We start from the raw sequence: 26,588 nt of genomic DNA on the forward strand, positions 1-26,588 counted from the left end.
TCCACTAGGACGTCAGAGAAAGGAGATTTATGGTAGACTTACCATAGTTAAATCTCTTTCTGCGAGGTACACTGGGTTCCACAGGGAATACATCGGGGTGTAGAGATGGATCTTGATCCAGAGGCACCAACAGGCTAAAGCTTTAGACTGTCCCAGGATGCATTGCGGGGCCTCCTCTATATAACCCCGCCTCCAGGCACTGTGAGCTCAGTTTTAGTTAACCAGTCCAATGCAGAACCAGGTAAAAGAGACGGCTAATGCCATGCAAACCCAAAGAAGCTAAGTGCGTCATGGTCGGCGCCCTGTGGAACCCAGTGTACCTCACAGAAAGAGATTTAAATATGGTAAGTCTACCATAAATCTCCTTTTCTGCAGCGTGGTACACTGTGTTCCACAGGGAATACATCGGGGATGTCCTAAAGCAGTTCCTCAAGGGAGAGGACGCACCTTAGCGGGTATGAGAACTCTGCGTCCAAAGGAAGCATCCTGGGAGGCGGAAGTATCAAAGGCATAGAACCTGATGAATGTGTTCACTGACCACGTAGCTGCCTTGCACAATTGTTCTGCGGACGCGCCACGACGGGCCGCCCAAGAAGGTCCAACAGACAGAGTAGAATGGGCTTTAATAGCAGCAGGAGCTGGGATCCCAGCCTGCGCAAAAGCTTGTGCAACCATTTTAATCCATCTGCCCAAGGTGTGCTTATTCGCAGGCCAGCCACGTTTGTGGAAACCAAAAAGTACAAAAAGGGTATCTGAACTCCTGATAGAGGCAGTCCTCTCCACATAAACACGGAGAGCCCTCACCACATCCAAAGACCGCTCTTTTGAGGACAAGTCAGAAGAGATGAAGGCCGGAAACACAATCTCTTGATTAAGGTGAAAAGATGACACCACCTTAGGCAAATAACCGGGACGAGTTCGGAGAACTGCGCGGTCACGATGAAATATCAAAAAGGGTGGACGACAGGACAAAGCGCCTAAGTCCGATACCCGTCTGGCAGAGGCAATAGCCAATAAGAAAAGGACCTTAGCCGTAAGCCATTTAAGGTCCACTGACTCAAGAGGTTCAAATGGAGACTCTTGCAAGGCATTCAGGACAACAGACAAACCCCATGGAGCCACAGGAGGGACATAGGGAGGCTGAATCCACAGTATGCCCTGAGTGAATTTATGAACATCAGGTAGAGACGCAAGTTTTCTCTGAAACCACACCGACAAGGCAGATATGTGAACCTTGAGGGAGGCCAGACGAAGTCCTAAATCCAGACCTTGTTGTAAAAAGGCCAGAAGTCTGGAAGTACTAAAATTCTAAGCATCGTAATTCTTAGCAGCACACCAGGTGAAGTAAGAATTCCAGACCAGATAATAAATCCATGCAGAAGCAGGATTGCGGGCCTTTAGCATAGTTTGAATAACCACCTCGGAGAATCCTTTGGCCCTCAGAAGTAAAGCTTCAAGAGCCACGCCGTCATAGCCAGTCTGGCCAGGTCCGGGTAGACACAAGGGCCCTGAACGAAGAGGTCTGAGCGTTGAGGAAGTAGAAGAGGAAGCTCTAATGATAGACCCTGTAGGTCTCAGAACCAATGCCTTCTGGGCCACGCTGGGCAGAAGTGACACTGGAGGGAACACATAGGGCAGCCGAAAGTTCCATGGAATTGCCAGTGCATCCACGAACGCTGCTTGAGGAGCCCTTGTTCTTGATATGAAGACCGGAGCTTTGTGATTGTGTCATGACGCCATCAGGTCTACATCTGGTAGACCCCACTTGTCCCCTAGGAGTTGAAATACTTCCTGATAAAGACTCCGGCGTGTACGTCCTGGCGACTGAGGAAATCCGCTTCCCAGTTGAGGACTCCCAGAATGAACACTGCCAATACTCCTGGCAGATGGCGTTCCGCCCAACGAAGGATTTTTGACACTTCCATCATTGCCATGCGGCTTCGAGTGCCGCCTTGATGGTTTATGTATGCCTCCATGGTGGCGTTGTCTGACTGTACTTGAACAGGTTGTTCGCTCGCTAGCAGTTTTTAGAAGCCGTGCAAAAGCATTGTAGCTGCCCACTGGGGAGTGTATTTTCGTTTTGCAGAAGTGCGAACGCCTGTGCAGCAGAGCGCCTGCAAAAACATTTTGTGCAAAACAAGACCAGCCCTGAACTTACTCTTCGTATGCGATGATTCTAACGTTGGAGGGTTGGCTTTTGACGTCACACACCCGCCCAGCCACGCCTGCGTTTTCCCTGGCACGCCTGCGTTTTTCTAAGCACTCCCTGAAAACGGTCAGTTAACACCCAGAAACGCTCCCTTCCTGTTAATCTTCTTGCGGCCGCCAGTACGAATGAAAACGTTCCTAGAACCTGTGCAAAACCACAAAGGACTTTGTACCCGTACGTCGGACGTGCGCATTGCGTTGCATATGCATGCGCAGAAACGCTGATTTTTAGCCTGATCGCTGTGCTGCGAACGGCAGCTAGCGATCAACTCGGAAGGACCCACACTGCCCGCAATTCCAGAATGTTTATCGGTACGAGAGATTCCTCCTTGGTCCACTGACCCTGGAGAGAGTGTTGCTCTAGCACCGCGCCCCAACCCCTCAGACTGGCGTCCGTTGTCCGTAGGACCCAGTTGGGGATCCAGAAGGGACGGCCCCCTGCTCAACTGTTGGTCCTGTAGCCACCAGTTCAGTGACAGGCGAACCTCCGGAGTCAAGGAGATCATTTGAGACCTGATCCGATGAGGCAGGCCATCCCACTTGGAAAGGATTAACCTCTGTAGAGGGCGGAAATGAAATTGAGTGTACTCTACCATGTCGAAAGCCAACACCATGAGGCCTAGTACTTGCATCGCCGAGTGTATCGTGAATTGCAGAAGTCTGCCTCCCACCCTGGGATCCCCCAGGGGGAGACCCGCCCCATCATGCAGCAGGCTTGTCTTGTTTGGAAGCAGGCTGACGGGCAGCCCAGGATTGTTTTGCTTTGGGATTAGTGGTTTTGGGAGCACGAGCTTGTCTTGGGTATGCCTGACCATTTGCTTTCCTTTGAGGTCAAAAGGAACGAAAAGTGATATTCTTTGCCTTCTGTGCAGAAGGATTAGTATTTGGGAGAAATGCAGTATTAGCAGCTGCTAAGTCAGTTACAATCTTATTCAGATCTTCCCCAAATAGGATGTCTCCCTTAAAAGGAAGCACCTCCAAGGTCTTTTTGGAATCCAGGTCCACCTTCCATGACCTCAACTACAGAATTTGGCGAGCCAGGATGGACGTAGTCGACGCCTTGGCCGCCATTACACCTGCCTCAGAGGACACCTCCTGAATGTAGTGGGAGGCGGTGGCAAAATGAGACAGATATTGTCTGGCAGTGTCAGATATATCCTGAGGCAGCTCTTCCTCTATAGCCTGAACCCATGCTTCAATTCCTTTTGCGGCCCAGGAGGCTGCTATAGTGGGTCTATGTACAGCATCCGGTAAGGGAGTAAACAGACTTCAGGCATCCTTCGACACGCTTATGTTTGTTCCTTCAGTGAGGTGACAGTTGTGACAGGCAAAGTAGATGACACCACAAGACGGGTGACATGGGAATCCACCGGCGGTGAATTTTCCCATTTGTTACACAACTTAGCGGAGAGAGGATAACAAGCTAGCATCTCTTTAGACAGGGAGAATTTATTTCCTGGGGAAGACCAGGGTTCCTGACATATTTCAACCAAATGGTCAGAATGTGGTAAGACTACTTTAGTTACCGTCTGACGTTTAAATTTATCAGGCTTCTTAGACTTAGACGCAGTAGTGGGATCTACATCATCATCGATTTGTAGAATCAGCTTAATAGCCTCCACTAGGTCAGGGACATCAACTTGCGTTGTAGTTTCGTCAGAAGCGACTGTATCAGTGTCTGACGGATCAGTATACTCCCCATCCTCATCAGAAGCATCATCTGAGATATTAGTGGATTGTGAGGAGGCTGCACACTTAGATGACCCCTTAACCGCAGAGGGACGTAGGTTTTTGTCTAACCAAACATTTATTCAATTGTTGTATCTGGGTAGACAGAGTATCCGCCCAGGGCGGATTTACCATAGGGACAATATGTGGCTGCAATGGCACAGGAGGTCCCATAGTGGGTGCAAGGCGTATTAAGCATATTTGAGAACACCGCCCAAGGTGGCTCCTGATTAGCCACAGGAGCAGCGGACTGACTGGGAGGTGTATGGCAGATATTACACAGACCACCCTTCAAAACTTCCCCCTCAGGCAAATCCTTGGTGCATACGTTGCATGATGCAGGAGCATCTACGGATTTCCTGCCCTTTGTGGTAGACATTATAATGAATGTAACCTTAGATCGTAACAGTACAAATATAACAGACAAATATAATACCAGCAAATAAATTCCCTATTTATGTATCAGAAAATGCAAAACACAAGCAGAGAATAAATGCTGTTTAAGGTAACTGAAATACACAGTAAAATACACTTAACTGTAAATATTGCGCAGCACTATATAATAGACCCTGACACACCTAGTCCCCTAGGGTACAGAATACAGTGATAGCTATAGCTGGGATACACTGAAAGTGAAACTCACACAGCAGATACAGGCACACACAGTCACAGTGACAATGCAGATAATTATGTTAGTCACACAATAAAACTGCACTGGACTATATATATATATATATATATATATATATATATATATATATATAAATAAAACAATACATGGTCTGAGACCAGATGTATATATCAGAATACTTGTACAATATATTCTGGTAGAGGTGCACTTGTTCTTAACTAACGCTTTCTTAAAATGACATGTAGAATACTTAAGTGTCTGTAGAATCACAGCGCTGATAAGTGAGGCGGATTTACAGAGGAGACCTTGCCCTGCAGTCCCGGAGACCAGTCACAGCTACTGTGAGAAGATGGCACCCAAAGTCTCAGTCAGGGAGTGAGGAAGAGTGTGAGGCAGCTCCAGGGCAGGAACACCAGCAGTAGATGGCACCCAGAGCTGGGGGAGGGGCTACAGGTCAAGTGCCTTATCGCCTATGCAGGTCCTCACCACCGGGTACTATAGAGCCTTATTAAAAATGGATACTGTATCATCCGACCTGTGCTCCCCTGCTCTGGTGGATATAGTGGGATCCCTGCTTAGCCACAGTGTCCACGCCAGCATCGCGGTCCATCTCCTTAGACCGTGACCGGAACATGATTTAATGGCGGGTCCCGCCTGGGGGACCCTCTTACCTCCTCCCTTAGAAGCAGCCACGCGATCTAGGAGAGCATCTGCGGTGGTGTGCCAAGAAACCGGAGCACCTCCGCCGCAAGTACCCGGGAACAGAGCCAGCGGGAGTATGCGGCGCCGCTGGGGAGGTGATGGAGCCACAGCACAGTATGTCACACTGACATATGAAGTGCTGCAGCCCTTGAAGTATTCTAAATAGCTTTTTCAGGGCTGTGCCCCCTGTTAAGTGACCTGCTTATGCAGGTACCAACTCTAAAACTGAGCTCACAGTGCCTGGAGGTGGGGTTATATAGAGGAGGCCCCGCAATGCATCCTGGAACAGTCTAAAGCTTTAGCCTGTTGGTGCCTCCGGATCAAGATCCATCTCTACACCAGATGTATTCCCTGTGGAACACAGTGTACCCCGCTGCAAAAATTTACCTTTAAATCCCCCCATCTATAGAAAATGTTAGTTAATCATAAAAGAAAAGCTTGGAGTTGCCCACTGTTAAAAAGGTGCATCCAGCTCCTGCCGGTACCAAAGCCAAACTGGCTGGCCTTCTGGCTGTGGGAGGGGTCTAGGCATCCTGTGACTTCAAAAGCTTTAACTGTTTGATGCCCAGTCCTCTCCAACCACCTACGCCCCAATGTCTTCCCTGTGGATCCCTATGGACCCTGAAGAACAAAGATTATTTGTTTACTGTTTTAGCAATTGTCTTGTGATCAGCTGAATGATGAGATGAACTGAGTATTTTTGCATTTCCTATGTGTACGCATTGATCCAATTTATATACTCTTATGGCATACATAATTTGGGAAAGGTTGCTGGGCGTTACACCTTCTATGAACCACTGTGTAACCCCAAGCTGTTACTGTGGCACAAAGAGGAAGACTCACCCAATTTAAAGTCCTCTTCCCCATCTTTGGCCATAGTCATGGCATGTTCAGACACCTCCGCTGCTTCCCGCTGTGCAAGCTGCCGTAGACATGCCAACACTGCCCGGCGTAAGATCAGGTGAGGGCTGCTCAGATGAACCTGGGTAATATGGGCAAAGTGACAAGTACCACACAGGACATACTCTGAAAATGATATGGTAAGATGTGTGACTGGCAGCTGAAACCTTTATTACATTATACTCATGAGAAGTCAGCCAGCTCATTAATTACACTTTATGTTCAAGGAAAACCTTTACAAACTATAAATGAACCTTGAACAAAAGAGCATATTGTATCATACGGACATAAAACCACTTTAAGTCCATATATGTGTATGATAGAAATAAGCAATTATCTTTAATAAAGTAAGCAGTATTCAAGAAGATACGAAATAATATACAGGTTGAGTATCCCATATCCAAATATCCGATATACGGAATATTCCGAAATACGGACTTTTTTGAGTGAGAGTGAGATAGTGAATCCTTTGTTTTCTGATGGCTCAATGTACACAAACTTTGTTTAATACACAAAGTCATTAAAAATATTGTATTATATGACCTTCAGGCTGTGTGTATAAGGTGTATATGAAACATAAATGAATTGTGTGAATGTAGACACACTTTGTTTAATGCACAAAGTTATAAAAAATATTGGCTATAATGACCTTCAGGCTGTGAGTATAAGGTGTATATGAAACATAAATGCATTCTGTGCTTAGACTTAGGTACCATCACCATGATATCTCATTATGGTATGCAATTATTCCAAAATACGGAAAAATCCCATATCCAAAATACCTCTGGTCCCAAGCATTTTGGATAAGGGATACTCAACCTGTACTATTCCCTCAACATGCTCTGGTTAGAAGTAATCTGTGTGTGATTGATGCAGTCTATATGTGGTCTAAGCAGATGAAAGGAAAACAATAGGGAGTAATTAATTTTACACAAGTCTGGGTATTCCCAGATTTCGGTGACCTGTAACAGACATGACTTAAAATAAATCAAAACACTCCTTACAGGACTTTTCTATTTATCTATAAACGTGAAGTGAAATATAATCATTGGGCTCTACATGCTTATTACAGTATCATACCCACTGGGGTCGATTCAATTCATCAACAGTTGAATAGTGCCGGGAATTAGCTCCCAGAGCTATTCAATACAGCGACTAGTTACCCTCAATTGTTGGGAATTCTTCTCTCACTCCCAGGGGGTGAGAGAAGAAAACCGACAAAAGTGCTGCCGCGCGGCCAGCGGGAGGCTGATTCTGTCGGGAATTAGCATCGCCGCGGGTAGTTAAGTCGGAGAATGCCCGTTCTCCCAACAAAACAACCTGTTAAGTCAGCGAGAACGGGCATTCGCCGACTTAACTTTAGCTGAATTGAATAGCGTCGGGATTTAATTCCCGGCGCTATTCAACTGTCGCTGAATTGAATCGACTCCACTGATAGTGACAGTGTCACAAGACGGCTGTATTGTGCGTTTGCTGGGTTAATTCAGTTACCTGTCGACTTAAAGAAGCATATGGTGGGAGAGAAAGAAGAAACTTTTCAACTCTCATGGAATGAGGACAATTAATCACATTGGGGTAAATGTATGAAGCAGTGATAAGAGTGGAGAAGTGAGCCAGTGGAAAAGTTGGCCATGGCAACCAATCAGCTGCTCTGTATAATTTTATAGTATGGAAATTATAAATGTTACTTCAATGCTGATTGGTTGCCATAGGCAACCTCTCCACTGGCTCACTTCTCCACTCTTATCACTGCTTCATACATTTACCCCATAATGTAGATCACAGGTTCTCTAACTCGGTCCTCAATATCTGCACCTAACTAAAAGAGAGCATGTTGTATCATCTACATCAGTGGTTCTCAAACTCTGTCCTCAGGACCCCACACGGTTCATGTTTTGCAGGTGACCTGTAGATTTTTAAAATGTGACAGTTGGTGATGCACAGTGCAGCTGCTGGGTGACATGGAAAACGTGAACCGTGTGGGGTCCTGAGGACCGAGTTTGAGAACCACTGATGTAGATGATACAACATACTCTCTCTTTTAGTTAAAGTGCAGATATTTTTATATGGGAAGTGTTTCCTCAGGGCTGTAATAACATCAAATAATATAGCCTGCTGTGCATTGGTTTTTGTACAGTTCTCAAACCTGTTCTCCTGCCCTAGAAAGCACAAGTTTGCATATTTTCAAGGAGCACTATTGGATCTGACAATTTGTTCAGTATAAAATGATTATGGTTATATTGTCTTAGTGTTTTTCTTTTCAGTGGCAGGCTTACTATTTTCATCTGCACTTCTTACTTTGTAGATGTGTATGTGGGGGGCACGTGATGATGTCTGGGAGACAGGTGTGGGAGGGTTTGAGGCACATGTAAATGCAATTTGGAGCAAGTGAGGGACATGTAGTTACATTTTGGGATCAATGATGTGATAGTTTAGAGCAGTGGTTCCCAAACTGAGTTTGGGGCACTTGCAGGGGTGCACTGGGTTGGTGGTCCAGGACCAATTCAAATTATTTATGGTCAATGTAATAGGCAAAACCAGTTCTTGCGGCTTCCAATCATAAAATATGGGTACTAACAGAAGCAAATCCTTTCCCTCACCACATAACTGACCCTAGGGATGACTAATAAACACAATTTACTTAATTTAATATCTTATTCTGATTTTCTCAATAAGAAACTTTTGGCCTAGGGGTGGCGTGAAAAAAATTCTGACACTCTAGGGCGCCGTTGCTCCAAAAAGTTTGGGAGCCACTGGTTTAGAGGATGTTTTCTGGCAGGTTTTTCATTATTGAAATAAGTGGTAATGTGCAGTTCTTTTGAAAGTTGCAGGACCGTACATGTAGCCTTTGAAGTGTATCAGACTGCAAATCACTGGGGGGTAATTATGTCCCTACACTATATCATGCATTTTATCGGTCTCATTAGGTGCCATTACCATATTGGTCATATCCAACACCAATCAATGACCTGGAACATTATTTTGCTGTGTGACACCTTCCAGGAACAAACACTGCTTTTAGTCACTGGTCCCCATAATAATATACATTTATGTGAACTCCTGTGATATCTACATTAACGTTTAAAATTGGTGAGACCTGAAGACAAGTTGGAGAACAGCTGATCTAAATTAAGTATTTAAAGCTCTACACTGACGGAGCCACACTGCTACCACATATGCAATACAATATAACTATAGTAGAATAAACACGTAAATAAAAACAGCTAGAACAGCATTAAATAAAAACTAGCAGCCAACAAAATGACAAGCGCAGGTGGTATTAACAGCCCAGAAGAAGTCATATCACATGCACAAATGCAGGAGATAAAGCAGCAGCATCCAGAACCACAAACGTCAATGCATTAATAGGCGGTTCTATTCACGGTGCAATGAAGCAAGAAGGAGAAGCTGGCATGGTGGGTATAATATAGGTTATTTGTTGCCGAGCTCAACTGCATTTACACTGTGAAAGGTCAACATGAAACACGTCTGGTGAAAAACATAGGACTCAAAAGATAAATGCTCACACAACTGGCTGTCCAAGAAACACAATGTTCTAGCTTGCACCCATCAGGAGGATAAATGATTTCAATTAAGTGAATCTTACTTATACCTTCTTTTAATAATTGGAATCGGAATCATTTATCATCTTGACAAAAGCGTATTACATCGCCATGTTTCTAAATGTAGACATGGTTCTGCTGTCAAAACAATACATTAGCAAGCCAGTTGCGCTGGCCTGTTACTCTTATACTTGGTCAAACAGTGCTCTGGACGGAGACTATGCATACAGTAGGCTTTGAGTCAACAGTAGAGGGATGCAAGTAGGAACAGCGCAAACAATGGGAAAGGTGGTGACATACCAACATAGAATTATCCAGCAAGACCTCCTGCAGGAAATAAAAATAACAGAGTGAGGGAGAGGTTTCTAGAGTCTAGTTCTTGGTAAGGCTAATCTTTGTATTAGCCCAGAGGTTCTCAAAAGTGGTCCTCAAGGCCCACCAATGGTCCATCCTTGGCTCAGCACGTATATCCGTGGCTCAGCACAGATGGTTAAATCAAATTGACGGAGGTACTAATTAAGTCACCTATGCCAAGCATGGATCTACTTCAAACCTGGACCATTAAGGTACCTTGAGGACTGTATTTGAGAACGTCTGTATTAGCCTGCATAAAATTACTATTACCAGATTTGGGATTACACTCACAGGTTTTATAATAGCATGGGATGTGTTTGGGGTTTTCTGAACACTCCGTCCTCTCAACTCTTGTTTTCTTTACAGTTACATGAAAACCTTATTTCCATCGCATAAAAATACTCATTTTCATAAAAGAGTCAAGAAATGTTAGTGGGTTGATTAACCATATGACAAATCACAATTGAATCTTTATATTATCAAATGGAGGTACTGGACTATGGGTATATAGTCTTCTATAGGCCTTTGGCATTTTTGAGCTCCTCCTTCTATATCGTCCCACTGAGCATTCAGATTTCAGTGTCCACAGTATAGGGTGCCTATTACACCTCCGCAGCAGCCTTATGTTTTTCTTTTCTTTTTTGTACTTTGATACTAGTGACTGACCAAAGCAGAGTTGGGTGGTCTTAGAACTGGATTGGGCAGGGAACCCTTCTCATAATGGAACAAGGTATACCATCACTTGATCAAACAACCTCCTCTGGAGGCTTAGACAATGGCCCAAAACAGAAGCAATTAATTGGACCACTGTGATGACAGGAATGGCGGCAGGGGCCTCATCTATCACAGTCGGATTTGTGGTCTCTAGAACCCAGCAGGTGCAAAGCATACATTAAATGTTCTAATAAACAGTCATAAATGCTCTAGTTCAAGTTAGCCATTGGTTGTTGGAGAATTTCATACAGCTTCAGTTAGACCATGCCAGCTCAGGGGTGAACATCACTATTAGGGAGTCAGAAAATGCCCCCTTGCAATGAAGGAAACCAGAAGCATCATGCTCTGGGCAAAACAAAATGTTACAGTGATATTGGCTGTGCTTATATGCCAGGAGCAGAAAACTGGGAAGCATGTCTCGCATCCCTGAGAATTGTCCCTCCACATGGACATGATTGTGGGGAGATGGGGTCAGCCAGATGTTGACATGATGGTATCTTGGATCAACAACAAAGTAAAGCGGGCCCGCCATGTGTTGCTTAGGCAGCACCATGGCGGTCCTGTCAAATTTTCATTAAATTTATCGTGTTTCCTCTGGCGCAAAGCTGCTAATATATTTAAAAAGGTAAAACAGCAAAAGGGCCAGATAGTGTTAGCACCATCAGAATTGCTAAGATGGTCAAGGTACACAGACAGTGTCACAGTTCAGTCATGGGACCTTACTAAAAAAACAAAACAGAAAAATAAAAATATGTACAGCATTGGCAGGTAGAAAAAAAAAAATTGTAAAAATGTATCATAATTATAATAACAGAGGGCCTTACTCGGGTTTGTTAGGAAACCAAAAAAGCAAGCAACTGGGCAAAACCTTATTGCACTGCAGGGATGGCATATGTAACATGTGCAGAGAGATCAGATTTGGGTGGTGTGTGTTTAAACTGAAATCTAAAAAAAATTAAGCAGTCAGTATTTACCATTCACAGAAACAATATAATCCACCCACATCTAAATCTCTCTGCACGTTACATCTGTCCTACCTGCAGTGCAACATGGTTATGCCCGTGTTGCTTGCTAACTAACCTAAATAACCCCCAGGGTCTGCTATAGCCAACAATTCACAAAAAAGGAGAGTTATGGCAGATTTACCTTTGTTAACGCTCTTTATTTGTGGTCCATAGGGTCCACAGGGATAACATCTGGGTTATAGGTGGTAGGATCAGCTCCTGGGCACCATACAGTTAAGCCTTTTCAGATTTCCCAGGATGCATCGGTCCCTCTCCTTGTAACCCCGCCTCCATGCTCAAGCAGGTCAGTTTTGGTAACAAGCCCAAAGCAGGAAGCAGATGATGAGAGAAGGAAGACATGGTACACAATAAGAACACACTCTCTCAAACAGGAGAAAGGAACCAGTGACCAAAGCCGCAAACCCATAGAGGCCAGGAGCGTCAGGGCAGGCGCACTGTGGACCCTATGGACTAGAAGAAAAGTTAACAAAGGTAAGTCTACCATAACTCTCCTTTTCTACTTAGGGTTCCATAAGGCTCCACAGTGATAACATTGAGGATGTCCTAAAACAGTACTTCAAGGCTGGGGCACTCATGAGTGGATATTAGAATCTGGCATCCAAATGAAGCATCCTGGGAGGCGAATGTATCAAAGGCATAGAACCGAAGAAAGGTGTGGATAGAAGACCATGTAGCCGCCTTGCACAATTGTTTAGCAGATGTGCCACCCATGACTGTTCCACAGACAGAGTAGAATGAGCAGAGATTGAAGCTGGTACTAGAAGGTTAGCTTGAGAGTATACTTGTGCGATAGCCCTTCTAATGCATCTGGCCAGAGTCTGTTTATTAGCTGGCCAACCACGTTTGTGAAAACCATACAGGATGAAGAGGGCATATGATCTCCGTAGTGAACTTGTCCGATCTACATAGATACGGAGAGCACAAACCACTTCCAGAGAACTCTCTGCAGCCAAGAGGTCCGGGGAGACGAGGCCGGAACCACAAAAATCAAGAATGGAGGTCGACAGGAAAGAGTGCCCAAATCTGACACCCGTCTGGCAGATGCAATGGCCAGAAGGAATAAAGTCTTCGCAGTTAGCCATTTGAGTCCAACGGTTCGCAAGGAGCCCGTTTAAGAGCATCTAGAACCGCAGACTGATCCCACGGAACCATTGGAGGAACGTAGGGAGGCTTAACCCGGGGAACGCCCTGGAGGAAGGTGCGAACATTAGGAAGCAGTGCAATCCTGCGTTGAAACCATACGGGCAAAGCAGAAATATGCACTGTGGGGGTAATTCAGAGTTGATCACAGCAGCAAATTTGTTAGCAGTTGGGCAAAATCATGTGCACTGCAGGTGTAACATTTGCAGATAAAGCTAGATTTGGATGGGTTATTTTGTTTCTGTGCAGGGTAAATACTGGCTGTTTTATTTTTACACTGCAATTTAGATTTCAGTTTGAACACACCCCACCCAAATTTAACTCTCTCTGCACATGTTATATCTGCCCCCCTCCCCTCTGCAGTGCACAACAAATTTACTGCTAACAGCTAACAAATGTACTGCTGCTATCAACTCTGAATTAGGCCCTGTGAGAAGCCAGGTGAATGCCAAGGCTTAATCCCCTTTGTAGAAAGGCAAGTATTCTGGATATCCAGAAAACAGCAGGGTCATAGCGCTTGGAAGCACACTACTGGAAGTAAGTATGCCATACCTGGCAGTAGATGCGGGCAGATGTTGGCTTCAGAGTCTTACGCATGGTTTGCACAATTGGGCGAGAAAAACCTTTTGCCCTCAATATGGAATACTCAAGAGTTACGCCGTCAAAGTCAGGCGTGTAGACGTGGTCCATGAGACAAGAGGTCTTGTTGAAGTGGAAGGGAAACTCCCACTGAGAGACATTGTAGATCTGAGAACCAATGATGTCTGGGCCACTACAATGAGGTTGCTTCCTTCCTATTTGAATTTCCGTAGAACCCTTGGCAGAAGGGAAACTGGAGGAAAGAAGTACATGAGATGGAAGGTCCACTTGATGGAGAAAGCATCCACGAATGATGCTTGCGGATCCCAAGATCAGGATTCGTATACTGGAACCTTGTGGTTGTGCCGCGATGCCATGAGGTCAACCTCTGGGAGACCCCACTAGAAGCTGATAGACTTCTTGATGAAGGGAGCATTCTCCCGCGTGAACTTCCTGGTGGCTGAGGAAGTCTGCTTCCCAGATGAGGGTCCCTGTAATAAAGACGGCTGAGATGGCTGGAAGGTTACGTTCTGCCCACCTGAGAAAGCAGACCACTTTTTGCATCGGCATCAGGCTTGAGTGCACCCGTGATTGAGATAAGCCACTGCCGTGGCACTGTCAGACTGAACTTAAACAGGCCTGCCTTGGAGGACATTTTGCGCAAGAGTTAAGGCTTTGTAATCAGCTCGTAATTCCAGGACACTGATTGGAAGACAAGGGCTCTGACTGTGTCCAATGCCACTAAAACGAGCACTGTTCCGTCACTGCCCCCCAACCGCGGAGACTGGCATCTGTAGAAAGAAGTATCCAGTTCAGCATCAAAAAGGGTTGCCCCTTGTCTAGGTGGGTGGATCGTGCGGAGCCAGCAGGTGAGAGACAAGCAAACTTCTGGAGTGAGAGTCATAATTTGTGATCTAATCAGATGAGGCTGGCCATTCCACTTGGCCAGGATCAGATGTGTTGTAGAGGGCGAGAATGAAACGGAGCATACTCCACCATGTTGAAGACAGAGACCATCATTCTGAGGACTTGCATGACTGAATGAATGGACACTTGGCGCAGCTGTAGCAGCTTGAAAACCCTGTCCTGCAGCTTTGAGATTTTGTCTGTTGGCAGAAAGACGCTGGCTCACAGAGACCAATAAGGCTCCCAACTGTAACATACGCTGGGATGGTGTGAGGGAGGATTTTTTCCAATTTATGAGCCATCTGTGTTTTTGTAAAAGGTCATCGTGATTTGATGATTTCAGGATTGTAAGACTTTTTGTGAAGTAGCTAGAACAGGCCTGGCCAACCTGTGGCTCTGCAGCTGTTGTGAAACTATACATCTCAGCATACCGTCACAGTTTTTGCATTCCCTAGTAGCACAATTGTGGCAGGGCATTCTGGAACAACTTGTAGTTTCACAAAAGCTGGAGAGCCACAGGTTGGCTGCATATAGCAAAATGTAGGTTTCGATGATGCGAGGGAGCAATAGAAATATTCAGATACGCATCATGTATATCCAGGGATACCGCAAAGTCCCCCAGCTCCATAGCAAGTACTATAGATCGAAGGGTCTCCATGCAGAATTTGGGGATCTTAACAAATCTGTTGAGAGATTTGAAGTTGAGTCGGTGTGACTTGTCTGGCTTGGGTACCAGAAACAGGGAGGAATTACAGTCCTTGGAACTGGTATAAATCACACCCGATTGCAGGAGTGATTGCACAACCTGTTGCAGAAATAAAGCCTTTTGGGTGTCTGGGGAAAGACCGGTCCAAAAGAACTGTGTAGGGTGGCATCTCTTGAATGAGACGGCGTACCTGTGAGAGAGACCACTTCTTGCACCCAGGCTTCCGAAGTGGTCAGAGTCCAGACATGCGCGAAATGAAGAAGTCGGCCTCCCACGCTGGGGTCAACCAGGAGGGGGCCCGCCCCACCAGGCTGTGGGCTTGTCAGGTTTTACTAAAGGTTGACATACAGCCCAGGGTTGCTTGGCCTTGGGCTTTGTGGTGGATATTTTGTCTGGGGAAAGCCTGTCCTTTTCGCTTTGCCTTGAGGACGAAAGGTATGAAAATTTGAACTCCTCACACGTGGAGTCGGCGTAGACGGGAGAAAAGCAGTCTTAGCTGGCGCTAAAGCAGTGACAATTTTGTCCAATTTAGCCCCAAATAACACTACACCTGTAAAAGGAAGAAATTCAAAAGTTTTCTTGAAATGAAGGCCAGATTTCCAGGAACGGAGCCAGAGAATGCGCAGTGTCAGTATAAAGGTGGTAGACACCTTAGCGGCCAATACTCCTGCATCAGACAGGGCCTCATGCATGTGAGCAGCTGCATGCTGCATATGGGTCAAGTATGACATGCAGTCCTCAGAGATATCGGAGGGTAATTCTTCCTCTAGGGCCTGTCACCATGATTCAATGGATTTAGCAGCCCAGGAGGCAGCCAATGTTGGTCTGTTTATAGCACCGGTGAGAGAGAAAATGGACTCAAGGCAATTTTCAATTCATCTGTCAGTGGGCTCTTTCAGTGAGAAAAGAGTAGTGACAGGTGGCATTGAGATCTGAACCAGACATGCAATAGTGAATTCAACGGAAGGGGAGCCTCCCACTTTGCACAATCCTCTGCTGGGATAGGAAAGCTAAACATTTAGACACCGGAAACTTCTTACACAGTTTTCCAGGGTTCCTGTCTAATTTCCATGAGATGATCTGAATATGGAAATTCAGATTTAATAACATTTTGTTGCTTAAAAACATTTGTTTAGCAACTTGCTCGGGTTTATCCTTTGTGAGTTGAAGGATATGTCTCATAGCCTCAATTAAAGTCACCACCTCCAGTGTGTTGGGAGACTTCTCAGTAATAATGCAGGAATCGGTGACAGACTGTGTATCCTCCCCTTCCTCAGAAGATGACTCATTTGAGTCTGATATAGCAGAGGGCCTGTCACCATGAAGAAATCCTAGTAGCGGAGCAAGAGGACGGTTTAGTCCTGGGTAACGTTTTTTGCAATGCCTGGGATGTTTGGGCCAAGTTCTGAACCGTATTATTCAGTGTCTCCACCCAAGGTGGGTCAACCATAGGGACAATATTAGACGGCACTTATGGGACCCCCTACGTTAGTGCCGTCTAATATTGTCCCTATGATGGTGGCTTACAGGGAGCTGGCACTTTAAATAATCCATGTAGTACAGGTTGGGCTCAGCCTCAGCAACTACCCAAGAACCCCCATGGGATTATTTCTCTCCACTAAGGTACCCAGTAATTGAGAGAAATAATCCCATGGGGGTTCTTGGGTAGTTGCTGAGGCTGTGGACTGACCAAGAAATGCATAATAGTTCACACAGAGCCCAACCTGTACTACATCCTGCGCAGTTAAGCCTGCAGAGCACAATCTACATGACCGCAATACTGGGGTGGCAAAGTTTGCGACTTTTTGCCTTGTTAGATGTAGCTGTAATGGGGAGTCGCCAACACACACAATAGTATACAAACAAGGGTGTGGTAGCCTATTACAGTATGTGACAACTTTCAGTAGTAATGCTGAAACTGTAATAAAAGGACCCCTGACAGAATCTGGTCATAGGGCACAGAAAAGACAGGGACAGATATATTATAATTAGAGCTGAGAAAATTAGACAGCAGAAACTAGTACAAGTCACATACAATGCAGGAATACACTATATTAGAACTGCAATGATCACTGTACCAACCACTCAGCTTTGTTTGGCAGCAGGTAGGATACAAGTGATGTAAAATCCTGGCTCCTCGGAGACTTTTTTACGCCGCACAGTGCCTCACACAAGGAGGCTCACTCACCCAATCGGAGCCCCAGGATGCGGCTGTCTCGGGAGGAACAGTGCCTCTCAGGTTAAGCACTGTTCTCCTTGTGCAGCTTGACGCTGCTAGTGTCTAACCCGGACCCCACGTCTCTCATATAAGTGGCGAAGGGTTCCTGAGGCTGAGGGAACTAAGTCCCATGAATAAAAAAGCTAAATAAATTAAGTAAATATAGACTGAGCTGGAGATCCGTCAGCAATGACCGGCTCCCTTGGCACAAATTAAAAAAATGAGGGATGATGGAGGATAGACGGGGAGGAGCCGGTTTCACTTCTTGGATTATTTAAAGTGCCAGCTCCCTGTAAGCCACCATCATCACCCCATGGTCTTGAAGTTGTGCCAGTGTCCCCTAGTGGCTGACAGAAAAAAAATGTTTAACACATTTCTGGTCCTTCCAAAAATCTGCTGGGAAAACCACACAGGCATCTATTGAAGACGTAGGTCTCATGAGGTGGGTACTCACCGCAGCGGAGTCTGGGGTCCAGCCACTGCGGCTGTTGGCGCTGTTTTGCGGCCGCAGGTGGGCAAGGCGTGGGCGCTCCCTGCAGCGGGGTCAGGCCGCTGTCGGTACAGCTGTCGTGGTGCTGGTGTGGCTGCAGGGAGGCGGGGCAGTCAGCAGTGAGGGAGATGTGACTTCTGGGAGGCCAGTCGGATTGAGGATCAGGTAGGCTGCAGTGCTTCTGTGTGTCTGCAGCACAGGAGGTGGCCATGTTGGAGACCAGATTAACCTGTGCCAATGAACTTCACTGGGATAAGTGGTTAGCCAATCCCATGGCTTCACTTCCTATAAATAAGCTGGGCCTTAGAGATTTGATGTTACTAGGCAGCATCCCAGCTCTGTGCTCCTGCAGATTTATCTGTGTCCATCCAGGTATCCTGGTCCCTACTCCGCTCCCTGTGTTCACTAGCCATTCCTCCCTGTTTGATACCCGCCAGCTCTCCAGTATGCTGTACAGTTAACCGGACGGTACCGCCGGCCTATCCTGAGTCCCGTGGTGGGGTGCCAGCTTCGCCGGAATATTCTTCAGTCTTGTCCTAAAGGCACAGTCACAGAATTCTTCAAGTCTCACCTTAAAGATACAGCCTCAGTCTTCACAGTGCTCCAGCTTCTGCTTACAGTTACCCAGAGTCCACAGTTCTTCGCAGTTCCTCAACCTCGTCTTTTAAATATCCAGAGTCCACATTCTTTCCATCCGTCAAGTCTTCACAGTTTTCCACAGCTTCTCCAGTATCCAGTTTCTTCCAGAGTTCTTTACCCACATCTTTCAAATATCTGAGACTACAATTCTTTACAGCTCTTTAACCAAACTTCCAGTATCCTCCATTCGTCACTCGCATGAACTGCCTCCAGTGAATCAGCACAACTCCCCTCTCAATACGTTCAGACATTTTATTTATCAGTTGCACTGAAGTCTGTTTGTTTCTTCAATAAAGTATATGAGAAGGAATTATCTTCATCCTCCTAGTTTCCTCCATTCAGGAGCATCTACTGCTTTAATTGGTCCAACAGATTAATAAAAACACCCTAGTGTGACAGTAGGTCTATTATTTATTCATTTTTATTTATGTGGCACCAACATATTTCACAGAGCTAAACAGAGGCTGTCCTTTACACTGGTCCCTGCCCCATTTGAGCTTACAGTCTAAATTATCTACAACACACAAAGTAGAATACCTCCCAACATTTTGGAGTGGAGAGTAGTGACTTTGTGCAAGGAAAGGGGTGCATGTCAGGACCTGACTGACCATCACTTCACGAGCACGGCACTTCCCTGCTGTTCAACACACTAGGAGTACGCCCAGCGCTTCCCGAGTGCCCACTCACTGCTGCTCTGCTACCAGAATGTAAGTGAGCGACCTTATGGGAAACTGTGGTCCAACCACAGGTCGCAGTGTTCCTGGATAGTTGTGTGGTATGAAGTAAGATCCATTGCAGTCAGCAGCCAATTAATCTACCAGTATGTTTTTTGAAGTGTAGAAGAGAATCTTTAAAATTTTTTAAAAAAGACCCACTTCTGATTTCCGACTGTGATAAGTGTGAATGGATACAGAGCTTTACACAAACAGGGTCACATTACGAAATGCTGCTAGACAAACAGAGGACAGAAGAAGGCATTACTTACACACAAGGTTGGCACCAAGCTAGCCAAGTTGACGTGTTTAGGAGCAAACATGTGTAGTTGCTGTAGGCATGAGATGCCCTGGGCCTGAACCAAGCAGTCTAGGTTCTCCTGCATGACAGAGCAGGCCAGCAAGCAGTAGTTCCTTTGTGATGCCACCAACTCTCCACTACCTACAGAGGACATACAAAGCAACGCTCATTACTCACACATGCAAACAAGATGGCAACAGAATAAAAACACAAACACATGCGTGTCATCCGCAAGGGTGTCTGAATTAAGGACACTAATACAGAAAAAATAAACGGGAATAAAAAAGTAGAAACATTGAGGTTTGGATACTGAGTCGCCTCACCTCAGATTTGCTCTAAACTTAAACCTTCTAGGAATTCCAGCCCATCTGAGAAACCCTCATAGGCAGGATTACACTAGGAACCACAACTGGCAATTAGGTTATATAAGTTAATGGTGGCTATTAGCAGATTCGCAAAGGTAAATGGCCAGATAAGGTTCTCTACACATGTAAACCAATCTCCTTGCCACAGCCGGGGGTCACTTTTATACAGCGCCTTGCGGCCGTGGCATTAAATATCCAACTAGTCACCCCTGGCCGGGGTACCCTGGGGGAGTGGGGACCCCTTAAATCAAGGGGTCCCCCCCCCCAGCCACCCAAGGGCCAGGGGTGAAGCCCGAGGCTGTCCCCCCCATCCAAGGGCTGCGGATGGGGGGCTGATAGCTTTGTCAAAATTGAAAGAATATTGTTTTTTCCAGTAGTACTACAAGTCCCAGCAAGCCTCCCCTGCAAGCTGGTACTTGGAGAACCACAAGTACCAGAATGCGGGAGAAAAACGGGCCCGCTGGTACCTGTAGTACTACTGGGAAAAAAATACCCAAATAAAAACAGGCGACACACACCGTGACAAGTACAACTATTACACACTGCCGACACACACATACTTACCTATGTTGACACGCCGACTGCCACAGTCTCCGACGATCCGAGGGTACCTGTGAAAAAATTATACTCACCTGCCAGTGTCCAGAGATAAATCCACGTCCAGAGATAATCCTCGTACTTGGCAAAAAAAAAACACGAACACGCGTACCACCGGACTGAAAGGGGTCCCATGTTGACACATGAGACCCCTTTCCACGAATGCAGACACCCCCGTGACAGCTGTCACAGAAGTGTCTCTTCAGCCAATCAGCGAGTGCAACGTCCTTGCACTCTGCTGATTGGCTCTGTGTGCGTCTGAGCTCAGACAGCGCATCGCAAAGCCTCTCCATTATATTCAATGGTGGGAACTTTGCATCAGCGGTGAGGTCACCCGCGGTCAGCGGCTGACCGCGGGTAACCCCACCGCTACCCGTAAAGTTCCCACCATTGAAAGTAATGGAGAGGCTTTGCGATGCGCTGTCTGAGGTCACACGCGCACAGCCAATCAGGTGAGCGCCACGGAAGTAGCGCTTCCTGATTGGCTGAAGGGACCTCAGTGACAGGAGTCACGTGATGTCCCGGCATTCGGGGAAAGGGGTCCATGTGTCAACATGGGACCCCTTTCAGTCCGGTGGTACGCGTGTTCGTGTTTTTTTTTGCCAAGTACGAGGATTATCTCTGGACGTGGATTTATCTCTGGACACTGGCAGGTGAGTATAATTTTTTTCACAGGTACCCTCGGATCGTCGGAGACTGTGGCAGTCGGCGTGTCGACATAGGTAAGTATGTATGTGTGTCGGCAGTGTGTAATAATAAGATTTTACTTACCGATAAATCTATTTCTCGTAGTCCGTAGTGGATGCTGGGACTCCGTCAGGACCATGGGGAATAGCGGCTCCGCAGGAGACAGGGCACAAAATTTAAAAGTTTGACCACTAGGTGGTGTGTACTGGCTCCTCCCCCTATGACCCTCCTCCAAGCCTCAGTTAGGATACTGTGCCCGGACGAGCGTACACAATAAGGAAGGATTTTGAATCCCGGGTAAGACTCATACCAGCCACACCAATCACACCGTACAACTTGTGATCTGAACCCAGTTAACAGTATGACAAACGTAGGAGCCTCTGAACAGACGGCTCACAACAATAACAACCCGATTTTTTTGTAACAATAATTATGTACAAGTATTGCAGACAATCCGCACTTGGGATGGGCGCCCAGCATCCACTACGGACTACGAGAAATAGATTTATCGGTAAGTAAAATCTTATTTTCTCTGACGTCCTAGTGGATGCTGGGACTCCGTCAGGACCATGGGGATTATACCAAAGCTCCCAAACGGGCCGGAGAGTGCGGATGACTCTGCAGCACCGAATGAGAGAACTCCAGGTCCTCCTTAGCCAGGGTATCAAATTTGTAGAATTTTACAAACGTGTTCTCCCCTGACCACGTAGCTGCTCGGCAGAGTTGTAATGCCGAGACCCCTCGGGCAGCCGCCCAAGATGAGCCCACCTTCCTTGTGGAATGGGCCTTGACAGATTTAGGCTGTGGCAGTCCTGCCACAGAATGTGCAAGTTGAGTTGTGCTACAAATCCAACGAGCAATCGTCTGCTTAGAAGCAGGAGCACCCAGCTTGTTGGGTGCATACAGTATAAACAGCGAGTCAGATTTTCTGACTCCAGCCGTCCTTGTATATGTAGTACTCCTTTTACAAAAGTCTGGACTTCAGGAACTGAAGCCAATTCTTTCTGGAAGAAAATCGACAGGGCCGAAATTTGAACCTTAATGGACCCTAATTTGAGGCCCATAGACAATCCTGTTTGCAGGAAATGTAGGAATCGACCCAGTTGAAATTCCTCCGTCGGGGCCTTCCTGGCCTCACACCACGCAACATATTTTCTCCAAATGCGGTGATAATGTTGTGCAGTCACCTCCTTCCTGGCTTTTACCAGGGTAGGGATGACCTCTTCCGGAATGCCTTTTTCCCTTAGGATTCGGCGTTCAACCGCCATGCCGTCAAACGCAGCCGCGGTAAGTCTTGGAATAGACACGGTCCCTGCTGAAGCAGGTCCCGTCTTAGAGGTAGAGGCCACGGATCTTCCGTGAGCATCTCCTGAAGTTCGGGGTACCAAGTTCTTCTTGGCCAATCCGGAGCCACGAGTATCGTTCTTACTCCCCTTTGCCGTATAATTCTCAGTACTTTTGGTATGAGAGGCAGAGGAGGAAACACATACACTGACTGGTACACCCATGGTGTTACCAGAGCGTCTACAGCTATTGCCTGAGGGTCTCTTGACCTGGCGCAATACCTGTCCAGTTTTTTGTTGAGGCGGGACGCCATCATGTCCACCATTGGTCTTTCCCAATGGACCACAATCATGTGGAAGACTTCTGGATGAAGTCCCCACTCTCCCGGGTGCAGATCGTGTCTGCTGAGGAAGTCTGCTTCCCAGTTGTCCACTCCCGGGATGAACACAGCTGACAGTGCTAACACATGATTTTCTGCCCAGCGGAGAATCCTTGCAGCTTCTGCCATTGCCCTCCTGCTTCTTGTGCCGTCCTGTCTGTTTACGTGGGCGACTGCCGTGATGTTGTCCGACTGAATCAACACCGGCTGACCCTGAAGCAGAGGTTTTGCCAGGCTTAGAGCATTGTAGATTGCTCTTAGCTCCAGTATATTTATGTGAAGAGACGACTCCAGGCTTGACCACACGCCCTGGAAGTTTCTTCCCTGTGTGACCGCTCCCCAGCCTCTCAGGCTGGCATCCGTGGTCACTAGGACCCAGTTCTGTATGCCGAATCTGCGGCCCTCTAACAGATGAGCACTCTGCAACCACCATAGCAGAGACACTCTTGTCCTTGTGGACAATTTTATCCGCTGATGCATCTGCAGATGCGATCCGGACCATTTGTCCAGCAGATCCCACTGAAAAGTTCGTGCATGGAATCTGCCGAATGGAATCGCTTCGTAAGAAGCTACCATTTTTCCCAGGACTCTTGTGCATTGATGCACAGATACTTTTCCTGGTTTTAGGAGGTTCCTGACTAGATCGGATAACTCCCTGGCTTTCTCCTCCGGAAGAAATACCTTTTTCTGAACAGTGTCCAGAATCATCCCTAGGAACAACAGACGTGTCGTCGGGATCAGTTGGGATTTTGGAAAATTTAGAATCCACCCGTGTTGTTGGAGCACTACTTGGGTTAGTGCTACTCCGACCTCCAGCTGTTCTCTGGATCTTGCCCTTATCAGGAGATCGTCCAAGTAAGGGATAATTAAGACGCCTTCTCTTCGAAGAAGGATCATCATTTCGGCCATTACCTTGGTAAAGACCCGGGGTGCCGTGGACAATCCAAACGGCAGCGTCTGAAACTGATAATGACAGTTTTGGACCACGAACCTGAGGTACCCTTGGTGTGAAGGACAAATTGGAACATGAAGGTAAGCATCCTTGATGTCCAAGGACACCATAAAATCCCCTTCTTCCAGATTCGCTATCACTGCTCTGAGTGACTCCATCTTGAACTTGAATTTTTGTATGTACAGGTTCAGAGATTTTAGATTTAGAATCGGTCTTACCGAGCCGTCCGGCTTCGGTACCACAAATAGCGTGGAGTAATACCCCTGTCCCTGTTGTAGGAGGGGTACCTTGACTATCACCTGCTGAGAATACAGCTTGTGAATGGCATCCAATACCGTCGCCCTGTCGGAGGGAGACGTTGGCAAAGCAGACTTTAGGAAACGGCGAGGAGGGGACATCTCGAATTCCAACCTGTAACCCTGAGATACTACCTGCAGGATCCAGGGGTCCACCTGCGAGTGAGCCCACTGTGCGCTGAAATGTTTGAGGCGACCCCCCACCGCCCCTGAGTCTGCTTGTAAGGTCCCAGCGTCATGCTGACGCCTTTGTAGAAGCCGGGGAGGGCTTCTGCTCCTGGGAAGGAGCTGCTTGTTGCAGTCTCTTACCCTTTCCTTTGCCTCTGGGCAAATAGGAATGTCCTTTTGCTCGTTTGTTCTTATAGGAACGAAAGGACTGCGGCTGAAAAGCCTGCGGCTTTTTCTGCTGGGAGGTGACCTGGGGTAAAAAGGTGGATTTTCCGGCCGTTGCCGTGGCCACCAGATCCGATAGACCGACCCCAAATAATTCCTCCCCCTTATACGGCAATACTTCCATATGTCGTTTGGAATCCGCATCACCTGACCACTGGCGCGTCCATAAACTTCTTCTGGCAGATATGGACATCGCACTTACTCTTGATGCCAGAGTGCAAATATCTCTCTGTGCATCTCGCATATAAAGAAATGCATCCTTTAACTGCTCTATAGTCAGTAAAATACTGTCCCTATCCAGGGTATCAATATTTTCAGACAGTGACTCCGACCAAGCCACGCCAGCACTGCACATCCAGGCTGAGGCGATTGCTGGTCTCAGTATAACACCCGTATGTGTGTATATACTTTTTAATGTATTCTCCAGCCTCCTATCAGCTGGATCCTTGAGGGCGGCCGTATCAGGAGACGGTAACGCCACTTGCTTTGATAAGCGTGTGAGCGCCTTATCCACCCTAGGAGGTGTTTCCCAGCGCGCCCTAACCTCTGGCGGGAAAGGGTATAATGCCAATAACTTCTTTGAAATTAGCAGTTTTCTATCTGGGGTAACCCACGCTTCATCACACACTTCATTCAGTTCCTCTGATTCAGGAAAAACTATCGGTAGTTTTTTCACACCCCACATAATACCCCTTTTTGTGGTACTTGCAGTATCAGAGATATGCAAAGCCTCCTTCATTGCCGTGATCATATAACGTGTGGCCCTACTGTAAATACGTTTGTTTCTTCACCGTCGACACTGGATTCAGTGTCAGTGTCTGGGTCTGTGTCGACCGACTGAGGTAAAGGGCGTTTTACAGCCCCTGACGGTGTCTGAGACGCCTGGACAGGTACTAACTGGTTTGCCGGCTGTCTCATGTCGTCAACCGACTTTTGTAGCGTGCTGACACTATCCCGTAATTCCATAAACAAAGCCATCCATTCTGGTGTCGACTCCCTAGGGGGTGACATCACCATTACAGGCAATTGCTCCACCTCCACGCCAACATCGTCCTCATACATGTCGACACACACGTACCGACACACAGCAGACACACAGGGAATGCTCTGATAGAAGACAGGACCCCACTAGCCCTTTGGGGAGACAGAGGGAGAGTTTGCCAGCACACACCCAAGCGCTATAAATATATATAGGGACAACCTTAATAAGTGTGTTCCCTTTATAGCAGCTCAAATATTATAAATATCGCCAATAAGTGCCCCCCCTCTCTGTTTTTACCCTGTTTCTGTAGTGCAGTGCAGGGGAGAGTCCTGGGAGCCTTCCTCGCAGCGGAGCTGGGCAGGAAAATGGCGCTGTGTGCTGAGGAGAATAGGCCCCGCCCCCTTTTCGGCGGGCTTCTTCTCCCGGTTTTTTTGGAACCTGGCAGGGGTTAAATACATCCATATAGCCCCAGGGGCTATATGTGATATATTTTAGCCAGAATAGGTATATTACATTGCTGCCCAGGGCGCCCCCCCCAGCGCCCTGCACCCTCAGTGACCGCTGGTGTGAAGTGTGCGGAGAGCAATGGCGCACAGCTGCAGTGCTGTGCGCTACCTCATGAAGACTGAGACGTCTTCTGCCGCCGGTTTCTGGACCTTCTATTCGGCATCTGCAAGGGGGTCGGCGGCGCGGCTCCGGTGACCCATCCAGGCTGTACCTGTGATCGTCCCTCTGGAGCTAGTGTCCAGTAGCCTAAGAAGCAAATCCATCCTGCACGCAGGTGAGTTCACTTCTTCTCCCCTAAGTCCCTCGTTGCAGTGAGCCTGTTGCCAGCAGGACTCACTGAAAATAAAAAACCTAACAAACTTTTTCTAAGCAGCTCTTTAGGAGAGCCACCTAGATTGCACCCTGCTCGGACGGGCACAAAAACCTAACTGAGGCTTGGAGGAGGGTCATAGGGGGAGGAGCCAGTACACACCACCTAGTGGTCAAACTTTTAAATTTTGTGCCCTGTCTCCTGCGGAGCCGCTATTCCCCATGGTCCTGACGGAGTCCCAGCATCCACTAGGACGTCAGAGAAAAAGTTGTACTTGTCACGGTGTGTGTCTCCTGTTTTTATTTGGATATTTTTTTTC

The 26,588-nt window shown here is 46.9% G+C and overlaps 1 protein-coding gene across 2 annotated transcripts in view; it reads right to left on the reverse strand.

Annotated features, from left to right (window-relative positions):
• HEATR5A (HEAT repeat containing 5A) overlaps positions 1 to 26,588 on the reverse strand; it is a 231,919-nt gene that overhangs the window by 115,897 nt on the left and 89,434 nt on the right. Inside the window, exons 20-22 of one of the 2 annotated variants that reach the window (XM_063947463.1) lie at positions 19,489 to 19,658; positions 10,033 to 10,059; positions 6,113 to 6,251 (exon numbers count right to left, since the gene is read on the reverse strand). In XM_063947463.1, coding sequence (XP_063803533.1) covers positions 6,113 to 6,251; positions 10,033 to 10,059; positions 19,489 to 19,658 — 336 coding nt within the window. The remainder of the gene's footprint in view (positions 1 to 6,112; positions 6,252 to 10,032; positions 10,060 to 19,488; positions 19,659 to 26,588) is intronic. The other variant, XM_063947464.1, reaches the window with a different exon arrangement.

The sequence above is a fragment of the Pseudophryne corroboree genome, chromosome 12 (genome assembly GCF_028390025.1).
Source record: "Pseudophryne corroboree isolate aPseCor3 chromosome 12, aPseCor3.hap2, whole genome shotgun sequence".
Taxonomy (NCBI): domain Eukaryota; kingdom Metazoa; phylum Chordata; class Amphibia; order Anura; family Myobatrachidae; genus Pseudophryne; species Pseudophryne corroboree.